Source organism: Lissotriton vulgaris, chromosome 2_1 (genome assembly GCF_964263255.1).
Source record: "Lissotriton vulgaris chromosome 2_1, aLisVul1.2, whole genome shotgun sequence".
Classification (NCBI taxonomy): Eukaryota; Metazoa; Chordata; class Amphibia; order Caudata; family Salamandridae; genus Lissotriton; species Lissotriton vulgaris.
The window spans coordinates 908,493,862-908,513,332 of NC_141687.1; the positions used below are offsets into that span (position 1 = coordinate 908,493,862).

Consider the following 19,471-nt stretch of genomic DNA (forward strand, 5'->3'; position numbering starts at 1 on the left):
CCAATACCCTACTTCTCATCCCTATGAAAACACGCAAACAAAAAAACGCTGCACGGTCCTTCGCCGGAAACGCTCCCACAATCTGGAACTCCATCCCAGCCGATATCAGAATGATATCGTCCTTCATAAAATTTAAAAAACACCTAAAAAACCTCTTCCTCAACTGCTCCCTCCTAAATGGATAGCCGCCGCCTGAACGCAAATCCCTGCTTGTCATTCCTCCCTGACATTGTATCACAAAGACCTACCTCATCCTTGCCCTTTGACCCATTCCTTCTCCTTCCTCCCCCTTAGAGGTTCAACCCAAGACAACGTGCACTGAATGAGGTTATCTAAGGACTCACGTACTACCTCAATGCTGCAGCGCACACTTGAACTTCTAAACCAATATGTATATTCACTGCTCTATTGTACAACTCTTACAAAAGCAGTTGTAAAGCGCTCCGATGCCCCCGGGTCTGGCCAACGTTATATAAAACTCCTTAATAAATAAACATACACATGGCCTGCTTTTTGACCCATGCTTGAGTACATGCAGATCTGCTTACACTTTCCGAATGAGTGTAACAATAGAGACCATTGTGAATCATTCAGAAACATGGCTGACTTGGTATCAGCTATGTGTTGATAATTACCTCAAAACTGAATCTACTCTAAATATTTTCATTGCCAAATCCACAACAAATACAATAATCATCAACGTTGGTTTCAAGGCATCACATAGCGTTGCACAAGACCTTTAAATAAATAGGTACATGTCTAGCCATATTGGTTTCCACTCTTCCAACTGTACTGATTCATAATAAGATCCGTCATGAGGGCTCGTCTTCGGTGGATTCAGTGTTTTAAAGTGCCGTTTGTACTTGCCTATTTATCCTAGTTATGTTGTTTGGATACGCAAACGGATTAGATTCTGCTACATAACTTGGCAAAGTGGGTAGGCATCAATGTCAGACTGGCTGGCACACTTCACAGACCTTACATGGGACAGGTTAGGACCTCTTTAGATTTCGTCTGCACATCGCTTAAGCTGTGCTTGAGAAATCTATTGTTTTTAAAGTAAACTTAAAAGGGACTTATGTCCCACTTCCTCTCTTTCCTGGCTTCTCTGTGGTTCCTGTATGTGACACCCATCTTTCCTACATTTCTATTGACTAGCATATTTTCCTGCATTTCCCAATGCCTGTTCTTCATCTGCTTCTCTTATCAGTTTCCTGCAGCTGAAATACTGTTAACATCCGCTTTAGTGGAAATATATTTTCATAAAGTTTTGCCTTTTTCTATTGCAGCATATTTATATAGCAATTTATCACCAGGAGAGATATAAGTGATTTGCAAAGAATTACAGGATGCTGCACGGAGCAGCTGGGACTTGAACCGGAATACCCAGCTCTCAAGTCAGTAGCTCTGGCCAATGCACCACATCCTCTCCACTCCCTTGTTATCTGTCAGGGAGCTCTTTCCTTCTCCCGGACAATGATTGATGAAAATAGCTTTTTATTAGAAACCGATGCAGTACCAATGCTTGTTTTTAATCATGAACAAAGCAGATGCCGACCTGGAATTAGGACATTTTAGGGGGAGATTTACAAGCCCCTTGCAACACATTTACGCCGTCATTGCGTCACTTCTGTGACGCAGTGGCGGTGTAAACCATGCGCCATGTTGCACCGTATTTACAACGTGACGCATCTCGGAAGATGCATCACATTGTAAAGCATTGCGCCACATGAAACCTTTGTCAGGTTTCATGTGGGCATTCTGATCAAGGTGGACGTTCCCTCGCAGGTATGCCTTGTAAAAGTGAAGCAGTGAAATCTACAAGATTTCACTGAGTCACTTTAACGGCCATGCTGCGTCAAAACCCTACGCCTGCTTGAAGCAGGCGTAAGGAGTGAAGCAGCATGTTAGGCATAGGGTCTTGCTAGAGCCGCGTCGTGCTTGGACACGACTCCAGCAATACGCCACCTTTACGCCGGGGGATGCGACACGCATCTGCCCATCCGTGCGACACGGCGCGATGCATTTACAATGCGGCGCATCAGTGGTGGCGCACAGGTGGTTTTGCTTGTCGCAAGTATTCTGGCGCATCCCTGCTGATTTGCAGAGATGCGCCAGATCTTGTAAATCTGTCCCTTTACTGTCTAGCTGAGGTAGGCTGGGTTCCCAACACTGCTTCCCCCTACAGATCTATCTCCTCATGGAGAAGATGTGAACCCTTTGCCAGCAGTCTGGAATCTGTGACTGGAACTGAAAACAGTCTTAACAAAATTACGAAAAATATAATGCTAGAAAAATGTGTTAGACCAAATTCTCTCAAAAAGTATTACACCTGCAACCAAATAGGGAACTGAAGAAATGGTAAGATTTTCAATTTGTGGGAATTCACGAACATCCCCAATAGTACACCTGGAAAGCTGCGGCACTCACTGTGTGTGGTAAGAATGCTGGTACTACCTACTATTGAAAGGCTGACTTCTATGTTCATTGACAAGTATTCAGGAATGGGTACAGTTGGTCTGTTTTTCTGCATAAATAGAGTGGGGTTATGGGAATCTGTATAGATAGGTTTAATGTCCCCATGTTATTAACCATTAGCAGCTGTTAATTATTGCCCTTCTCAATATTTGACACTTTCTCGCCTGTATGAATGGTCCAATGTCTGCGCAGCCTACCACAACACTCCCCCTGACGCCATTCCCGGCCACGAGGGAGGCCACGCCCCTTTTTAGGCCACGCCCATCATCGCCGAATATATAAATCGCTGAATACAAGCGACTTGTCAGACAGACCGATCTCCTGAGGCGGAAGCCGGGAGTTGTACTCACCCATTTCTTGCATTTTAAAATTTGATTGTCACAAAATAACTTGCTTCTTTTAAAAAAAACTCACCAGCTAGTGAGAGCACTTTCTGCGCACCGCTCGAACCAGGTCAGGCACGCACAGCGGATCTTAGCTCTGCCGTGCAGCCTACCACAACACTCCCCCTGAAGCCATTCCCGGCCACGAGGGAGGCCATGCCCCTTTTTAGGCCTCGCCCATACATTCCCCTCCTTCCGGTATAAAACATGTGCATCCACCGGAAGCGCAGCGGGGGCGCCGTTTGTGCGCCAAAGGCGCGCCTAAGGCATGCCCGTCCGTGCCCGTCCGTGCCAGGACGGGCCTTAGGGCACGCCACGCTGACCATCTTTTCATGTATTCAGCTCATTTCCTCAGAGATCTACAATATACCGCCACCACGCCATCTCCAACGGCCATTCGACGCATATCCGCTGTTGGGCTCACGCGCCCTGTCCAACTCCATCTAGGCGGACGCTCACCTTCAACTATGCCAACTAGGAACTCCACGTCCATCAGGGTATTATATCTGAACACTTGTTCACTAGTGAAACACTCCGAGGACATTTTCATCTTGCTATCTAACTCCAACCCAGGCATGCTCCTGCTTACAGAAACTTGGCTAACATCGGAGTCCCTTCCAGACATACTGGCTGCCCTACCCCCTGATTATTACATTTTCCACGCCGATCGCCCTGATGACCGGCCCGGGGGTGGGGTGGCAGCCATTATATCTAAACGCCTGACCTCTATCTCCTCTCACTCTCTTCCCCTCCCGGAGGTGGAGAACTTACTCTTCAGTGTGCAAACTGACACCGGCCCCTTCACTCTCCTCCTCCTATACCGGCCTCCCCACTCTATGCCCTCCTTCTCTTCCATCATGAGTGAACAATTGTCCACCCTGTTAACGATGCACTCCATCTTCGCTATTTTTGGCGATCTAAACTACTGGTTTAATGACACCAACGCTGGCTCCCATGCCACGGAGATCTTCGGACTCTCACAAATCTGAATCTCACTCAACATGTCTCTCAACCCACCCATATTAAGGGACATATTTTGGACCAGATCTGGTCCTGCAACCTGGCCCTGTCCCTACCAGACATACTCCCTTGTGTCTGGTCAGACCACCACTTGGTGGACACCACCATCACAGTCGCCGGCCAGATCTCCGTCCCCCCGATGGCCGGTGGTCTGTCACGGAAATGGAGCACATACGATGCTCAGGGCTTCCTTACTGCCCTTGCCGACTCCCGCCCAGGCTTTCACCCCTCCAATGACATAGACGAACTAGAACAAGACATAGGCTCCTGGTTAGAGTCGGCCAGCGACCTATTTGCTCCCTTAGTTAAATTCCTTCGCACCAAGCATCAGAATTCCCACAGGTGGTTTTCGGACGATCTCAAGGCTCACAAATTAAAAACGCGTCAGTTAGAACGCACTTGGAGACGTGACTACTCTGACTCAGCCAGACAGTCCTATCTGGCCGCACGTAAAAACTATAAAGCAGCCATCAGGTCAGCTAAAATGTAACACTTCTCTAAAAGGATCTCTTCGGCAGCAGACAAATCCAAGGAGGTGTTCAGAGTCCTGAATGAGCTAACTACAGATGACAGAACCCTCCCAGCTCAGACCCCCACCCAGGAGGCCTGCGACACTCTGAACTCTTTCTTTCTGGAAAAGATCATAAAAATCAAAAAGTCTATCCCCCCTCTTCCCCAGTCATCTCCACCGGCTATTTCCTCTAATAACCCCCGGACCTTCACCACCTTCCCCACTCTGGATTCTACCTCCCTAGCGGAACTTGCCACCCGTGTGAAATCTGGCTCCCCTAACGACTGTTGTCCACCATCTGTCCTGCGGAGTATATGTCTCAATCTGCCAGACTACATTCTAAACTTACTCAATAGATCTCTTAGCAGTTGGATCTTTCCTACCTCTTTCAAGGAGGCCATCTTATTACCCCTCCTCAAAAAACCCGGCGCCGACCCTGCAGAGCCGTCGAATTATCGCCCCATTTCCCTCCTTCCCTACTTCTCCAAACTCATGGAGGCCCATGCCACCCGGTGCCTGTCAAACTTCATTGAATCCTCCTGCCATCTTAAGCCTAATCAGGCTGGCTTCCGACCTGCCCACTCGACAGAGGCCGTCATCCTGGCAGTTCTTGACACACTCAGGAGCAACGCGGACGCGGGGCGTCCCTAAGCCCTCGCCCTCCTGGTCTTGTCGGCCGCGTTCGACGCGGTGGATCACAACATCCTTCTCCACCGTGTCGAGCAGGCAGGCATCCAGAGCACCGCTCTTGAGTGGGTCAGGTCCTTCCTCACTGGAAGAACACAGGTGGTCCGCCTGGGCCCTTACACCGCCAAAAAATCCCCCACCTCCTGTGGAGTCCCCCAGGGCTCCTCCCTTTCCCCGCTTCTATTTAATTTATATCTCCGGCCACTGATTCAATCTGTTCTGAAATGGGACAATATAGTCTACATTTACGCCGACGACTTGCAACTCATCCTCCCACTTAACTCACCACATACCATCAATACGTTTCACGCAGTCATGATTCATATCCAACTCTGGATGAACCAGAATCAATTGAAGCTGAACCTGGGTAAAACCGAGCTCCTTCTCCCTGGACTCAGTCACGCCCACTGGGGCTGACAGTACTGGCCTCCGGAGCTCGGCTCTCCCCCTATCCCCAAAAAAACAGTAAAGAGTTTGGGCGTAATCATTGACGCCGAACTCTCCCTCAAAGCCCAAGTTGGAGCGGCAGTTTCATCCTGCATGTACCTACTTCGGAGGATCCGCAAAGTCCGTCACCTTCTCCCCCCTCCGCGGCACTCACTCAAACTGTCATCTCACTTGTGCTCTCTCGCTTGGACTTTTCCAACTCCATTTATCACAGTCTCCCACAATTTCTGTTACACCGCCTCCGAGTCGTCCAGAATCAAGCGGCCCGCTTGATCCATGGAACCCCCAGATGGCAATCAGCCAAGCCTCTGCTCCATAGCCTCCATTGGCTTCCAATAGACCAAAGGGCTGCCTTCAAGGCGGCATGTCTCACCTTTAAAGCCCTTCATTGCTCTGGCCCTGGGTTCCTTAAATCCCTCATACATCCTCACTGTCCAACACGCAACCTCCGATCAGCTCACCGTGACTTGCTAATCACTCCCAAAAACAAAACTAAGAAATTAGGCGGTCGCCGTTTTTCCTATCTAGCTCCTGTGCTCTGGAACCTCCTTCATCTTTCTATCAAATCTTCTTCCTCCCTTATTAATTTCAGAAAATTGTTAAAAACCCATCTCTTCTCCCCCCTCAGCTAGGTTCTCGCTTCCTACACTTCCTCCTCACCCACTCGGTCTATCAGCGCCAGGAAGCTTCGGCGTCAGTGCGCTTTACAAATGGCACCTAAGATAAGATAAGTCGGTGTCTGTGGGACCGCTTTGAAGCTTCTCCACCAATTGAGTACAATTTGCCAGCTGTGGGGTTTTAAGGTGGGAGCCTTTAGCCTTCTCTGTGGTGTTCCCCAGGGCTTGTCCCTAAGCTGACACTTTTTAATGTGTATGCTGCCTCGCTGGCTGAATTGGTGAGTTCTTTTGACTTCCAAGTACTACAGTATGCCGATGACTCTCAAATCATTGTGTCCATTTCCAATGAACTGACATCTGTGGTTGAGAAGTTCAATCAATGTATGTCCAGCGTTAGTAGGTGGATGAAAGACTTTGCCTTGAAACTTAAAGCAGACAAATCTGAGGTATTGATGTTTGCTACACAGGCGTCCATCTGATCCAATATCTGGTGGCCAAAGGATTGTGGACCCCTTCCCACTCCAGTTGAGTCAGCCACAAACATTAGTCTCATCTTCGATAACACCTTGAGAGGTTTGATACTGACGCCAGCCACACTAATAGTCATTATAAGGGCCCTGGGAGAGATCTTCCCTTACATTCCCCTGGAATTGTGCCAAACAGTCATCATTGCATTTATCACCTCACAATTGGACTATTGCAACTCATTGTACCTCAACATCAATGTTTCCTGTCTCAATAAACTTTAAGTCACACAGAATGCGGCTGACCGCCTCATCCTTAATATCCCCAGACATCTCTCAGTCAGACACAGGATTTGTTTCCTTCACTGGCTCAAAGTCAGAAAAAGGATTAGCTTCACGGCTCTTTGCATCTTTTTTTAGCCCTGCACCAGAAAGGCCCAGTCAACTCAATACACTCTTTCGCTGGTACACTCCCAGCAGGCTTCTCAAATCCTCCTTATGTAAGAAGGTGGTGATTCTCAGATTTTGGAAGGAGAAATGGGGAGGATGTTCCATGTCGGTTGCCACTGCACAACTGTAGACTACCCTACCTGTACTCACATTTTTTAAGTTGAGTTGTTTGCTGTTTTTAAAACGCATCTGAAAACATGGCTTTTTTCCTCTTAAACCCCTTTGCTATCTTCCACTCGATTCTAGACTGTTGTAGACTGCCTTCCATTAGCGCTTTGACACCCTCGGGTTTAGTGTGCTCCATAAAATCTTTTAGTTTCATTATATTTAATTTCAGTATGCGTCCTTGCCGTAGTCCCATATTTGTAGGGTGGGCAATTATCAGTGGTTAATGCCTTCAGCACAGGGTGTTAATCACTTTTAATGTCATACACAGAAAGACGTAGCCATTTATTAGGCTGTGAAGATTTGAGCTGGCTAAATGTCTCTTGCAAGTAGCCCATGCTCATTTAGCAAGGCTCCTACAAAATCCCATTTTACAGCTTATGCTATCTGAAACCCCTATAAGTGGAGGATTTAGCCTTGGGGAGTTAATTGGCTCACTTGGTGAACTCTTGAGCAGCGACAGGCACTGTGACACGCTTCTCCGGTGACGTGACAGCAATCTCTGCAGCGGCGACACGCTTCTCCAGCGATGCAACACGCTTCTTCGATGATGCGTCGGCAAACAGCTGCGGCGGAGTCAAGCTTATTCAGCGATGCGACGGCAACAGCTGCGGCGGCGACACGCTTCTTCCTCATTGCGCTGCGCTTCCAACTCCCAGCGAAACGCAGTCTCTAGAGGTCCCAAAAACAGCAGCAGGCACCACTCTGCACGTAGAATTTATAGCAAGGAAATTCAGGGGAGCTGGTGGCTAAGTCTTTGTGTCCATGAGACTTCAGAACCGGAGGCAAGCTCAGCTTCAAGGCCTTGGAGATTTTCCCCAAGATGATAAAGTACACAAAAAGTTCCTTTTCTCCTTTCCTTGGCAATATGTAACCACTGCAGGCCAACCCCAAACAGCAAACAGCACAGGGGCAGTCTCCTCCTTCAGCTTTCTTGGTTTCTCTCCTTGGCAAAGGTTCATCTTGATTCCCACAAGTGATCTAAAGTGCTAGAGCTGAGCTCGTCATGACCACGCCCGTTCCAATGGAATGCCCAGCACAGCGGAGGAATTATCTCCGCGTGGGTGTTCTGTAACGGTCATGACGAGCTCAGCTCGTCATCAGCCCAGCACCACCGTGCTGCATGACAATCTGAGCGTGTCATGGGCACCTAAGAGGTTAAATAAAGTAAAATAGAACATTAACTTACCTTTCTGCACGTCCTCGCTCTGGTCCTAGTGGTCTTCCCATCATCCAGAGTGTACCCCAGCCAACTTCCCTAACCAGTTAAGATGCTTAGCCAGCATCAGAGAAGTGCCAGGATTGGATAGAGTTGGCTCTCCCAGCGCTCCCAAAGGCACTGGAGACCTATACTTGCTCTTCTCCCAGCTGTCTAAGACAGCTTGTTTAGAGAGGTTGGCTGGCTATTGCAAGACAGCTGGCAAAAGTGACATGCACACTTTGAACTTAAGTGCCCAGCCCTCCACCCCTCCCTGCTACTGCCACTCAGCAGTATTAGCCCCGCCCTGACACTTGGCTAGGGATGGGGTAGTGAAAAATAAAAAGGTATTAAATGAACTTTATTACCATTATATTTTTCATCTCTGGGGCACTTTTATTTAGTATGGCGATGCCCCTTCGCCCTTATGGAGGAGCTGCTCCTGAAAAGAACAGCATATTGTTGTTACACTACAATTACTTTTTTGGCCTTTCATCGTCAGACAAATACTTTTAAAATACAATGCACACCTTTACGGAAAAATACATACAAGTTAAAGTTATCAGGGGGAACGGAAATCGTACATGATGAAGGCCCATTAGGTTTATCAGATGTGTGTGTTTGTCTATGAATTACACTATATCCGCAGCACTGACGCTGGTTGGCGCAATCTGGAATAGTGACACATGCATTTAAAGTGCTAAGAGGTCCCAGCCTCCAGTTGAAACCGCTGTAAGTATGCAAGGTATGACTTTTAGGATGGTATTACTAACAGCAACACCATTTTCATAAATAATAATTTATTTTTAAAGGTAATCAGGAACATTTTGTTTGCAAGGGAGAGTGCAAAAGGGGAGGTGTGTCCTTGTAGCTTGTTGGAAGGCAGAGCATTTTCAGAGGCATGCTCACCTTTGATGTTAACCCCTCCCCTGCTGATGACGGAACCGCTCCGTCATCAGCTACAGTTGGGCTGTGCTGATGACGGAGCGGTTCCGTCATGGCCCGGCCGCCGCGCCTGCGCGGCGCTGATTTCGCGCCTGCGCGGCAGTATTAATGAGCGGGGCGGGTCATGACGGAACCGCTCCGTCACCAGCATAGCTCAACCCCAGCTGGTGACAGAGCAGTTCTGTCACCAGCATGCGGCGGCCGCGCGGCCGCCCCGTCCCTTTAGCTCTGCGGCGGAATAGCCGCCGCAGCGAAAGGGTTAAAACAACTCACAGCCCCACCTGTAACTTGGAGACGAGGCCATTGTTTTCAAACGTAATATTTCAAAGTTGGTGGATGAAGCAGGAGACGAACTGTGGAAGATGGGAACAGCAGTTGTCTCTCTGAGTCCACACAGAGGGTGGCAAGCACAGATCTGCTGTGAGAACAAGCAGTAAAAATAAAGCACACCCTCAGGAGAGGGGAATGGAGTCACGGGGAGAAAGAGACGACTGCAGCAACCCTCCGGATGGGTGGGTGAAAAAACTTTCAACCTGCTTCCAACAAGCACACGTAAGCAACAAAACGGCATCTGACATACCATAAACTGCACCTGAGGAGAGCTGGAGAACCGCACACAACCCACAACCAGGGAAAGGATTGAGGGAGAGGTTTAGAGTAAACACGGTTGCAATAAGATGCATGCATTTTTCTTCCCGATACCATAGAGTGTGTGCAGCGACACAGGAGTGAGGGAAGCCAGGTGCAAGCAATGCCGCCGGATGAGAAGGGTGGGAGGCCTATAACAGATGCACTCTCTTGGAGTATTAGAGCTGAAATGAAAAAAAAGCACCTCCAGATGTGCATGTCCGTTGGAAGGACACTGGACGCTGGCCGGAAGCTGTACTTGGTCCATGCTCCATGGGAAACAACCATTACAACACAGCATTTAACACGCAATCATTACCACACATAAGCCTTTACCACACATTCCACTACCACGCCTATACCTTTACCACACATGCTCCATGGTATGGACTAATATTCGAAGGCAAAGTTAAAGCACAGGAAGAGAAAATTCGCTGACCAATGACAACCATGGAAATGAGAGCAAAATTCAAGCAAACCAATGGTAAGTAGCCGGCAGGCTCTTAGCCCTTCTAAAGTTATTTAATTTTTATCTTTTAAGAATAATCAGCATGCAGACAGAGCTGTCTCAGAGTCCACCTAAAAATGCATGCTTTCATATTTATAGTCACTGTTATGGCTAGGTAACATATTTTATACATCTTGTAGTGCTTCTTACATTTTGGGATCACCTGAATATACTGTTAGTGGTACCGACATGAAATACATTGAATTTCAAAACAAATGATCTTACCAATTGCAGCTTCTTTCAGCTGTTTCATGTGTTCTTCCAGCACATTTGGGTCTCTTGAGCTGTACGGGCCAAGTTCAGGGTAGAAGCTGGAGCCGATATCCTCTGGAGGGCTATGCCTTCCCTTTGGGTAACTGGCAGATATCTTGGGATCCCAGTGTGGCACCATCACGTGGTCCCAGTGCACAAATTTGCCATCAAATTTGGGGTTGCCATACCACATGTAGTAAAAGATATGGATGTCACGGTAGACAATTGGTTCAGTGTGGCCATCTGTGCCTGTGACTCCATGGGATGGGGGCACAGCCTTGTGAGACACCGAGCGCCGGTCCACATGTTCCATGAAGGGCACCAGCTCTAGTCCTGGCGCCAGGTCTGAAAAACCATCACTCGGTTTCAGGGTCCGTAGCCCCATCATAGTTCCAAAGATGAAAAGCGTGAAGAGGAAGAGAGCTATGCCTGCCTTTTTACGTAGCCTTGCCATGTCCTATCAGCTGATGTCTGGTCTGCCTCCTCTGGTTCCTAGGTAGGTGGCTTCTGCAGGTGAACGTTCTCTAGGAGGATCCCCTGTAATAGTGGAGAGATGCAAAAGCGTCAGCAGTGGGGAGTCAACAGTAACAACGACAACACAGCTTCAGCCTGTGATTCATGGAGAGCAATAGGAGTTGGTGGAGCTACAGGTTAAAGCTGGAGGATAAGCATGCCTCTGTTTGCTAAAATTTGTAAGTAAATTTGAGAAAGTGTTCTTCTGCAGCTGCTATCTGTGACTCTCTCTGTAAGTTAGCAGGGTATTAAATTAGGAGAGCATTAAGTGCAATGTGATGTATGCTCTTTGTGCACAGCCATGCTTCCACGATGCACACAATTTGAAGTCTATAGGGTTGAATTTTCCGAATTACATTATTACTTGTTTTCACTTATATGTAGGCTTTTGCAAATTGTAGCATTTTCAGAATTATACTATACATGTTTTACTTATGAATATATACAGCGCCTCAAATCTAAACCTTGGTAAAATTTGGATTACACAAGTAAAATTTCCAAATTCTCTGTCGTGTGAAATTCTTGATTTTTTTTACCTTTCACATTATTCAATTTTGTTTAATTTGTGCTCACGGGAGACTTGCAGAAAATATCTTGCCAGGAGACATTTCCCGCTGAAAGTGTAGTTTGATAGTATTTTCATGAAACTTTGTGAAAAGGTCATGCAACTTTGTACAGCCTTACTCAAATCCCTCTAAAAAAGTGTGCCTTTCATGAGTAGTTATAGACTGTTGATTGTACATTCTCCGAGTTTCTTAGCTATCTTATGATTTAACTATTCCATAATACTGCTCTCTAAAACTGAGTCTACCTTCATCTTTAGCAAGTTTTTGGAATGGTGTGATTTGATTGCTACTGTTCTAAATCAATGCTTATCAATTAAGAATGCTAAAAATATATTTTATAGTTCAGACTGTTAAATAGGATCGAAGCATGTGATTTTATCAATCTACCTTTTTATAATTTGCATTTTTTCTATACTACGAACTTGGCCCAAGGGCCTAACATGAGCACCAGATTACATTGCAAAAGGTCAAAGTTTAATATATATATATATATATATATATATATATATATATATATATATATATATATATATATATATATATATATATATATATATATATATATATATATATATATATATATATGTATTTATATTTTTTAAGGGGGGAGATAAAGTGATTCAATCAGAATAATAGGTTTTTGAGCCCCCACCAGGACTCGAAATTGGTCTCCAGTTCCATATATGGCATCTTTGTCGGCTAGGACACATCTTCTCTCAAGAATATATTAAACAATAACTAAACACATACATTCTTTTTCAGGTTAATAATCCTATTGTTGGAAGTCTTCGTTTCCCCGTTTCCTTACCATGTTTTAATTCTAAACCATAATGATGAGTAAACTGATACATATCTTGGGGGTAAAAGGTATGCACATTTTTATGGAGGCAACCTTCCTACTGTTAAAATCTTTGCTGCCGTGAAAGTATTTCCAGATATTGCTATATGTTCCTTGTTTAAATGTTCGGGGCTACAGTAAAATGTATCACTGCACCGCACCCCCCTAACCAGAAAATGGCACCACAAATTTGGTTTGTACCTAGGTCCTTTTTAGCAGTTTTTGTGCTTTGAACTAGCTCCTTTGGGTGCAACACATGCCTTTTGATGTCTACAAAACCCACCTAGGGTGAGTTCCTGTTGCTTTCAGGTGCTATCTTATTATTTTATAGATATTTGCATGCACAGCTACTCAAAGAGTGTCCCGGCGCATGCCCAGTGGAATGAGAACAGGAATAGAGAAACAGGCTAATTGAAAAGGAAGGTGTTCAGCCTCTTCCTAAAGATCTTTGGATCCTGAAGGCGACGTTAAGTCCAGTTGCCCTTCACATTTTCCTGTTGAGGTAGCCAGAACTGAACAAGTGTAATTTTGCTGTTTTTTTTTACAGATTATCACATACTGCATACAGACACCTAAATTTGGTCTTAACATGAAAAATATTCAAAAGGACAAAAAACGACTTTAAACGTTCTTTATCGACGCCTGGTAGAGATCAAAATACTAGGAGTCCCTGCACCACACACAAGTCCCTCCGGGGCAAAGGTTAACTGCTGCAAGCAGCACTACACTGCGCTGTATTTAGGAATCTCGATCCAGCAGCAACATTCGGAAAACCTGACGACCACAGTTCAATTGGTAAAAGCTCCGAAGCATGTGCCCCTTGGAGTTGAGTGCCCAGGTGCCAGTGCTTAAAGCATAGCTACCAGCTGCTCTTCTCAACCCCTTTGAGTGCATATGGAGGCCGTGTAATACATCAACGAAGTACCGCTGGACGCAGTACTTATTCTGTATCTTTACTCGGTGTTTCATTTGCAGAAACATAAGTGCCAGGGCCCAATGCATTTTACAGGAAGCCACTGCAGATTTCACCGCCTGATGACCCTGCCAGCAAAGGTATACATCTTCACATTCCTGCAAATGAGACCATTTGGACTGGTTCAGGTCACATAAAGTTGTCCTGTATACACTGATATTGAATTGATAAACACTCAGCTAATGTCCTGTGTCACAAAAAATAGCCGGCCAGACAGTGCCTCCATGTGGTGGACATTCATAAACAAGTACGGGTGTTAATAATTAGGTGCTGGTGCCAAACAAGGAAAACACTGGCTCAAATTAAGCATTTACTGGAGTTTACCTGTTCTTGAACAGCAACATATTGGTTGTCATGATCAAAGGGTTGTCAGTTGTTGCAGAATTTATTACACCCTATAACATCCGACACTTCTGGTTTGGAAGTTATTGGGTTTGATAAATACCTACCAATTATGTATTTTTTGTGAAGACGGGCAATAAGGTTGATTGTGGAGCTTGTCATACTAACCTCTGCAATCTTGCTATTTATGGGACATTTCCCCCTGATACATTTTAGTAGGTTTGAACTACTGAAGTTTATTAGTGGGATGCAGTTGTTCTTGCAATACTCAGAATTCCCATATGTCCAGTAGCAGGAGTTACTGCGCATATAGAAAATTAAAAGCCGCCTCACAATGACTGCCATAGTCCGCTCTTTCCTCTATCACAACACATTGCTACCCCTTGTAACCCAATTAAAAACTGATTGACTAATACCCCAGCTAAAGGCTTAATTGGGGTCCTCCTGCTCCTCTAGCTGCACTTCTGTTTAGTAGCCCTCTATTTTCATTTGTATAATAAATAACAAATCATCGAGAAGTAGCCAGAATAGTGACATGTTTGGTGAAATAAGTTAATACTAGGAATAAATGCCCTTTTCAGCGTGGGGACTTAGCAAGCAAATGTAAGTGCTTTGAGATGGTTGCTGGGTTGCAGTTCTGCTAGCTTTCACTGTAGGCCAGTTATATTGTTTATGTTTGCGAGATTTCACTTATTTATTTATTTGCCTATGTAGTGCCATAAATGTTACCCTTTTGCTCGTCAAATCAGCACAGGAGCAATCATAAAACAACCCAAGAGGGGTGTACTAAAAGCTTGAGTCCAGAGAACGTTTCAGTTCAGTTCATTATGTCTTTATTTCGAAGTAAAATTCATAAAAGACAACATACAATACATAAAATATGTTAAAAAACTGCAAACATGTCCCATAATATTAAAAAGTTGTGAGCATATGACATGTAATTCATATCATGGCAATCGATTTAAATAAGTGTTTAATTTCTTTGTACGGATCAGCCACGCCCAAACCAGGAATTTAGCCACACAAATCACAAAAAGCTCAGATCTAATGTTGCGAAACTTCTGCAGGGCTTCAAGATATCCCCACAATCCAAACTTCTGCATAGAGGTTTCAGCCTATGTAGTGCCATACATGTTACCCTTTTGCTCGTCAAATCAGCACAGGAGCAATCATAAAACAACCCAAGAGGGGTGTACTAAAAGCTTGAGTCCAGAGAACGTTTCCATTCTTTGCATCTTTCAGACAAACAACTAGAGGCTTGCCTAGGTGATAGTTGCTAATTAAGGGACACACAACACACATAGAAGGCAAGTAGATCAGCAAAATCGTTTCATTTCTAGAACTGGGGAGGGAATAGTTGTTAGTGGACCTGGAGTCAACATGTGCATGATGACAGAGGGTTGATCCAATGAATTTGCCTCCGTTACATCAACTCAAGCACTGGTCAGGCATTGGGGTAGATTGATCACCGGCACTCATATAGAGAAAGAAGTATGCTGCTGGTGGCTTGGGTCATATACACATATCATGGAGGAATTTTGGATATTATGTAGGAATGTGGCCCTTCGCACATGGACACGCATACACAAATCTGTCATGGGAGGAATTAGGACACATGCATGCATTGGTCTTATGGTGGGTCTGTACATTTTGACCAATACAAAGATCTGTCACTGGCTTCTTGTTAGTAGCCATGCACGCAACTGTCATGGTAGGGCCTGGTCACTTGAGAGACACACCCACGCACGCACGCGCACACACACACACACACACACACACACACCTCGTCCCACCCTTAATGGAATGAGGATGGGTCTTACATTCTGACCTATACACATATCTAGTGTCGGGATGTTATTGGAGTCATACCTGAAATTGTTATCATGAGTACCTGCTCAATCATCCTTCTCACATCCATAAATTAAGCACCATCTCAGTGTGTACTAGCTATTATATACAACACTATACAATTTGGAAATGCGTTATTCCACACTGTGTATAAAGGGCATTGTCAACCATATTGACCTCCACTTGCACCTGTTTGCATATCTGTCAGTTTCAGGGTTCACTGCTAGAAACCAACATTGACCATGGGGTGGAGTGAAAAACAGAGGGACTTTGAGACCAGCGGCGGTCTACTGTTCCTTTAGAGGAAAAGAAAGGTCAACGGAATTGATTAGCCACGTTGTTGTCATTGCTCATCCAAATTCTATATTGCCATTTCACCAAACTCCAGCCATAAAAGTTAGACATTAACATAAACATCCAACTTTTACGGAATTCGTGAAGAACTGAAGAAATACTGTGAATCAGGGACAGCCACGGTCTTGCAATGGCATCTGCTATATAACCATTGACACGTCTGGTAATGCACAGCTGTATAAATGACTTCAAAGTGCAGTTGCAGAATGAAAGCTTTTGATCTGTATACCTAAACAGGGACAATATTTTCCCTTACGGAAGAACCTATTTCCCACACACTACCAACAATTTTGTGAGTTTTCCCTCCCCATTTCCATCCTGAACACCAATTTGTTCCTGCCCTCATCAGAATGTAACCACCAACTGTTCTCATGGTGGGAAATTACCTGAAGCAGGTTTGTAAATGCACATTAACTTATAGGTTTGTGATTCTTCACTAACGTTTGCAGACTGACCTCCCAGGTAGACGTTTTGAGCATATTACATTTAAACTAAAATTTCATCATTCCTGATTCTGTGAATCAGGAATGGTATTTGCTCACTTAATGCTATTTTTGCTCACTTTGTGAATTCAGTTCGATGATTCTTTGCCTTTCATTATATATATGAGTTTCCACACTCTCTATTATTGCGATATTTTGTAATAAACTATTTTTGCAGGGTGAATTCTTACCCACAATCACCTTCTCAGTTAGACTCTTATTCTTTGCCATACTGAAGATATATTTCGCCACCTTGTCGTTCTACAAACGCTCTTTTTCATTGTTATTTTACTATTTACAACATTTTTCTCCTATTCTGATAGTCGTGTTTGTGGACCCACTGACTGCTTCGCAGTTCTTGTTTGTCTAACTGCACCTGCTCTACACCAAGGGTCACATGCATCAAGGTATTTAGGAGTCGCAAACGGTGCGAATCGGTAAATTCGGCCGTTTGCGATTCCTAAATATCTTTTTTGTATGCATCAAACATTTTTGGGAAAATCGGTATTTTTAGCGAATTCCAAAAATGCGATTGCTTTTAAGGAATCGCAAATTTGCGATTCCTTAAAAGCAATGCATGATTGCTTTTGAAATTGCGAATTCGCAATTAGGGGGTGCAAATTACCACGAGGGTGAACCTCGTGGTAATTTGAGAAAAAGTTTTAAAATGCACAAAATTGCATTTAAAACACTGTAATGTTACAGACACACATGTCCTTAGGACATGTGTGTGTTTAACATGCACTTAAAAATGCATTTCAGGGGTGCAGGGGGGGGGGGTCATTTGGACCCCCCCCCTGCACCCATGGAATGCATTAACATTTTGCGAATCGCTAATAGAAATTCGCAAAATGTCAATGCCTTCCCATTGATTCCTACGGGCCTTTTGGCCTATAGGAATCAATGGGAATTGCGAAATCGCAATTTAGAATTCGCATAATCTTTGCGATTCAGTAAAAATTGCGATTTTCACCGATTCGCAAAAATTATGCGAATTAATTGATGCATCCCGTTTTGCGATTCCTTATTTGCAATTCCCTAATTTTCGCAAATAAGGAATCGCAAAACCTTACAATGATGCATGTGGCCATTGGAGGCAAGATGTACTTCGAGCATTTCAGACACTGACACAGGACATCAACCACTGCTTAATTTATAAAAAATAAAAACACTAAATGCAGGAACCCAAGTTTTTTTGGAGTCAATCGTCCACGCTGTCAATCAATCAATCAATCAAAGCATTTATATAGCGCACTACTCACCCGGAGGGTCTCAAGGCGCTAGAGGAGGAGGGGTCCGCTACTGCTCGAACAGCCAGGTCTTGAGCTGCTTCCTGAAGGCAAGGTGGTCCTGGGTCAGGCGGAGGTGGGTCGGGAGGGAGTTCCAGGTCTTGGCGGCCAGGTAGGAGAAGGACCTTCTTCCTGTGGTGGCTCTTCGGATGCGGGGGACGGCGGCGAGGGCGTGGCCGGTTGATCGAAGCTGGCGTGTGGGAGCGTAGAAGTTGAGGCGACTGTTGAGGTATCCTGGGCCTTGGTTGTGTAGGGCTTTGTGTGCGCGGGTGAGGAGACGGAAGGTGATTCTCTTGTTGACCGGGAGCCAGTGCAGATCTCTCAGGTGTCCGGAGATGTGGCTGCGACGGGGGATGTCCAGGATGAGTCGTGCTGAGGCGTTCTGAATCCGCTGGAGTCTCTTCTGGAGTTTGGCGGTGGTTCCGGCGTAGAGGGAGTTGCCGTAGTCCAGACGGCTGGTGACGAGGGCCTGGTTGACCGTCTTCCTGGTCTCGGTGGGGATCCACCGGAAGATCTTACGTAGCATGCGCAGGATGTTGAAGCACGACGAGGAGACGGCGTTGACTTGTCTGGTCATGGAGAGGGAGGAGTCCAGGATGAAGCCCAGGTTGCATGCGTGGTCTGTCGGTTTGGGTGCGTTGCCCATGGCGGGGGGCCACCAGGAGTCGTCCCAGGTGGGGGGTGAAGATCCCAGGATGAGGACTTCCGTCTTGTCCGAGTTCAGTTTCTGGCGGCTGTTCGTCATCCACTTGGCTACGTCTGTCATCCCTTCGTGTAGGTTGGCTCTGGCGGTGGCGGGGTCGTTGGTGAGGGAGAGGATCAGCTGGGTGTCGTCGGCGTAGGAGATGATGTTGAGGTTGTGTTGGCATACGATGGCTGTGAAGGGGCACATGTAGACGTTGAAGAGGGTTGGGCTGAGCGAGGAGCCTTGAAGAACGCCGCAGATGACTTCGGTGGCTTCTGATCTGAACGAGGGGAGGTGGACTCTCTGTGTCCTTCCGGCGAGGAACGAGATGATCCATTCCAGTGCCTTCTCCTGGATTCCAACGTTGCTGAGGCGCCGCACTAAGGTACGGTGGCAGACAGTGTCGAAGGTCGCGGAGAGGTCTAGGAGGATGAGGGCCGCTGTTTTCCGTTGTCGAGCAGGGCTCGGATGTCATCCGTGGCTGCGATCAGGGCGGTCTCGGTGCTGTGGTTGGCCCGGAAGCCAGACTGCGAGAGGTCGAGGGATCCGTTCGTCTCGAGGAAGGCGGCCAGCTGCTTGTTGATGGTCTTCTCGATGACTTTTCAGGAAACGGGAGCAGCGAGATGGGGCGGTAGATCTTGAGGTCGGTGGGGTCGGCTGATGGCTTCTTTAGTAGAGCGCTGAGTTTGGCGTGCTTCCAGCTCTCCGGGAAGGTAGCGGTGTCGAAGGAGGTGTTGATGATGTCCCGCAGGTGGGGTGCGATGAAAGCGTCAGCCTTGTTGAAGACGTGGTGAGGGCAGGGGTCGGCCGGAGATCCGGAGTGGATGGA

At 46.1% G+C, this 19,471-nt stretch overlaps 1 protein-coding gene across 1 annotated transcript in view; it reads right to left on the minus strand.

Moving 5' to 3' along the window:
- MANEAL (mannosidase endo-alpha like) overlaps nt 1-19,471 on the minus strand; it is a 252,251-nt gene that overhangs the window by 186,233 nt on the left and 46,547 nt on the right. Inside the window, exon 2 of the mRNA XM_086958735.1 lies at nt 10,726-11,289. Coding sequence (XP_086814861.1) covers nt 10,726-11,206 — 481 coding nt within the window. The 5' untranslated portion in view covers nt 11,207-11,289. The remainder of the gene's footprint in view (nt 1-10,725; nt 11,290-19,471) is intronic.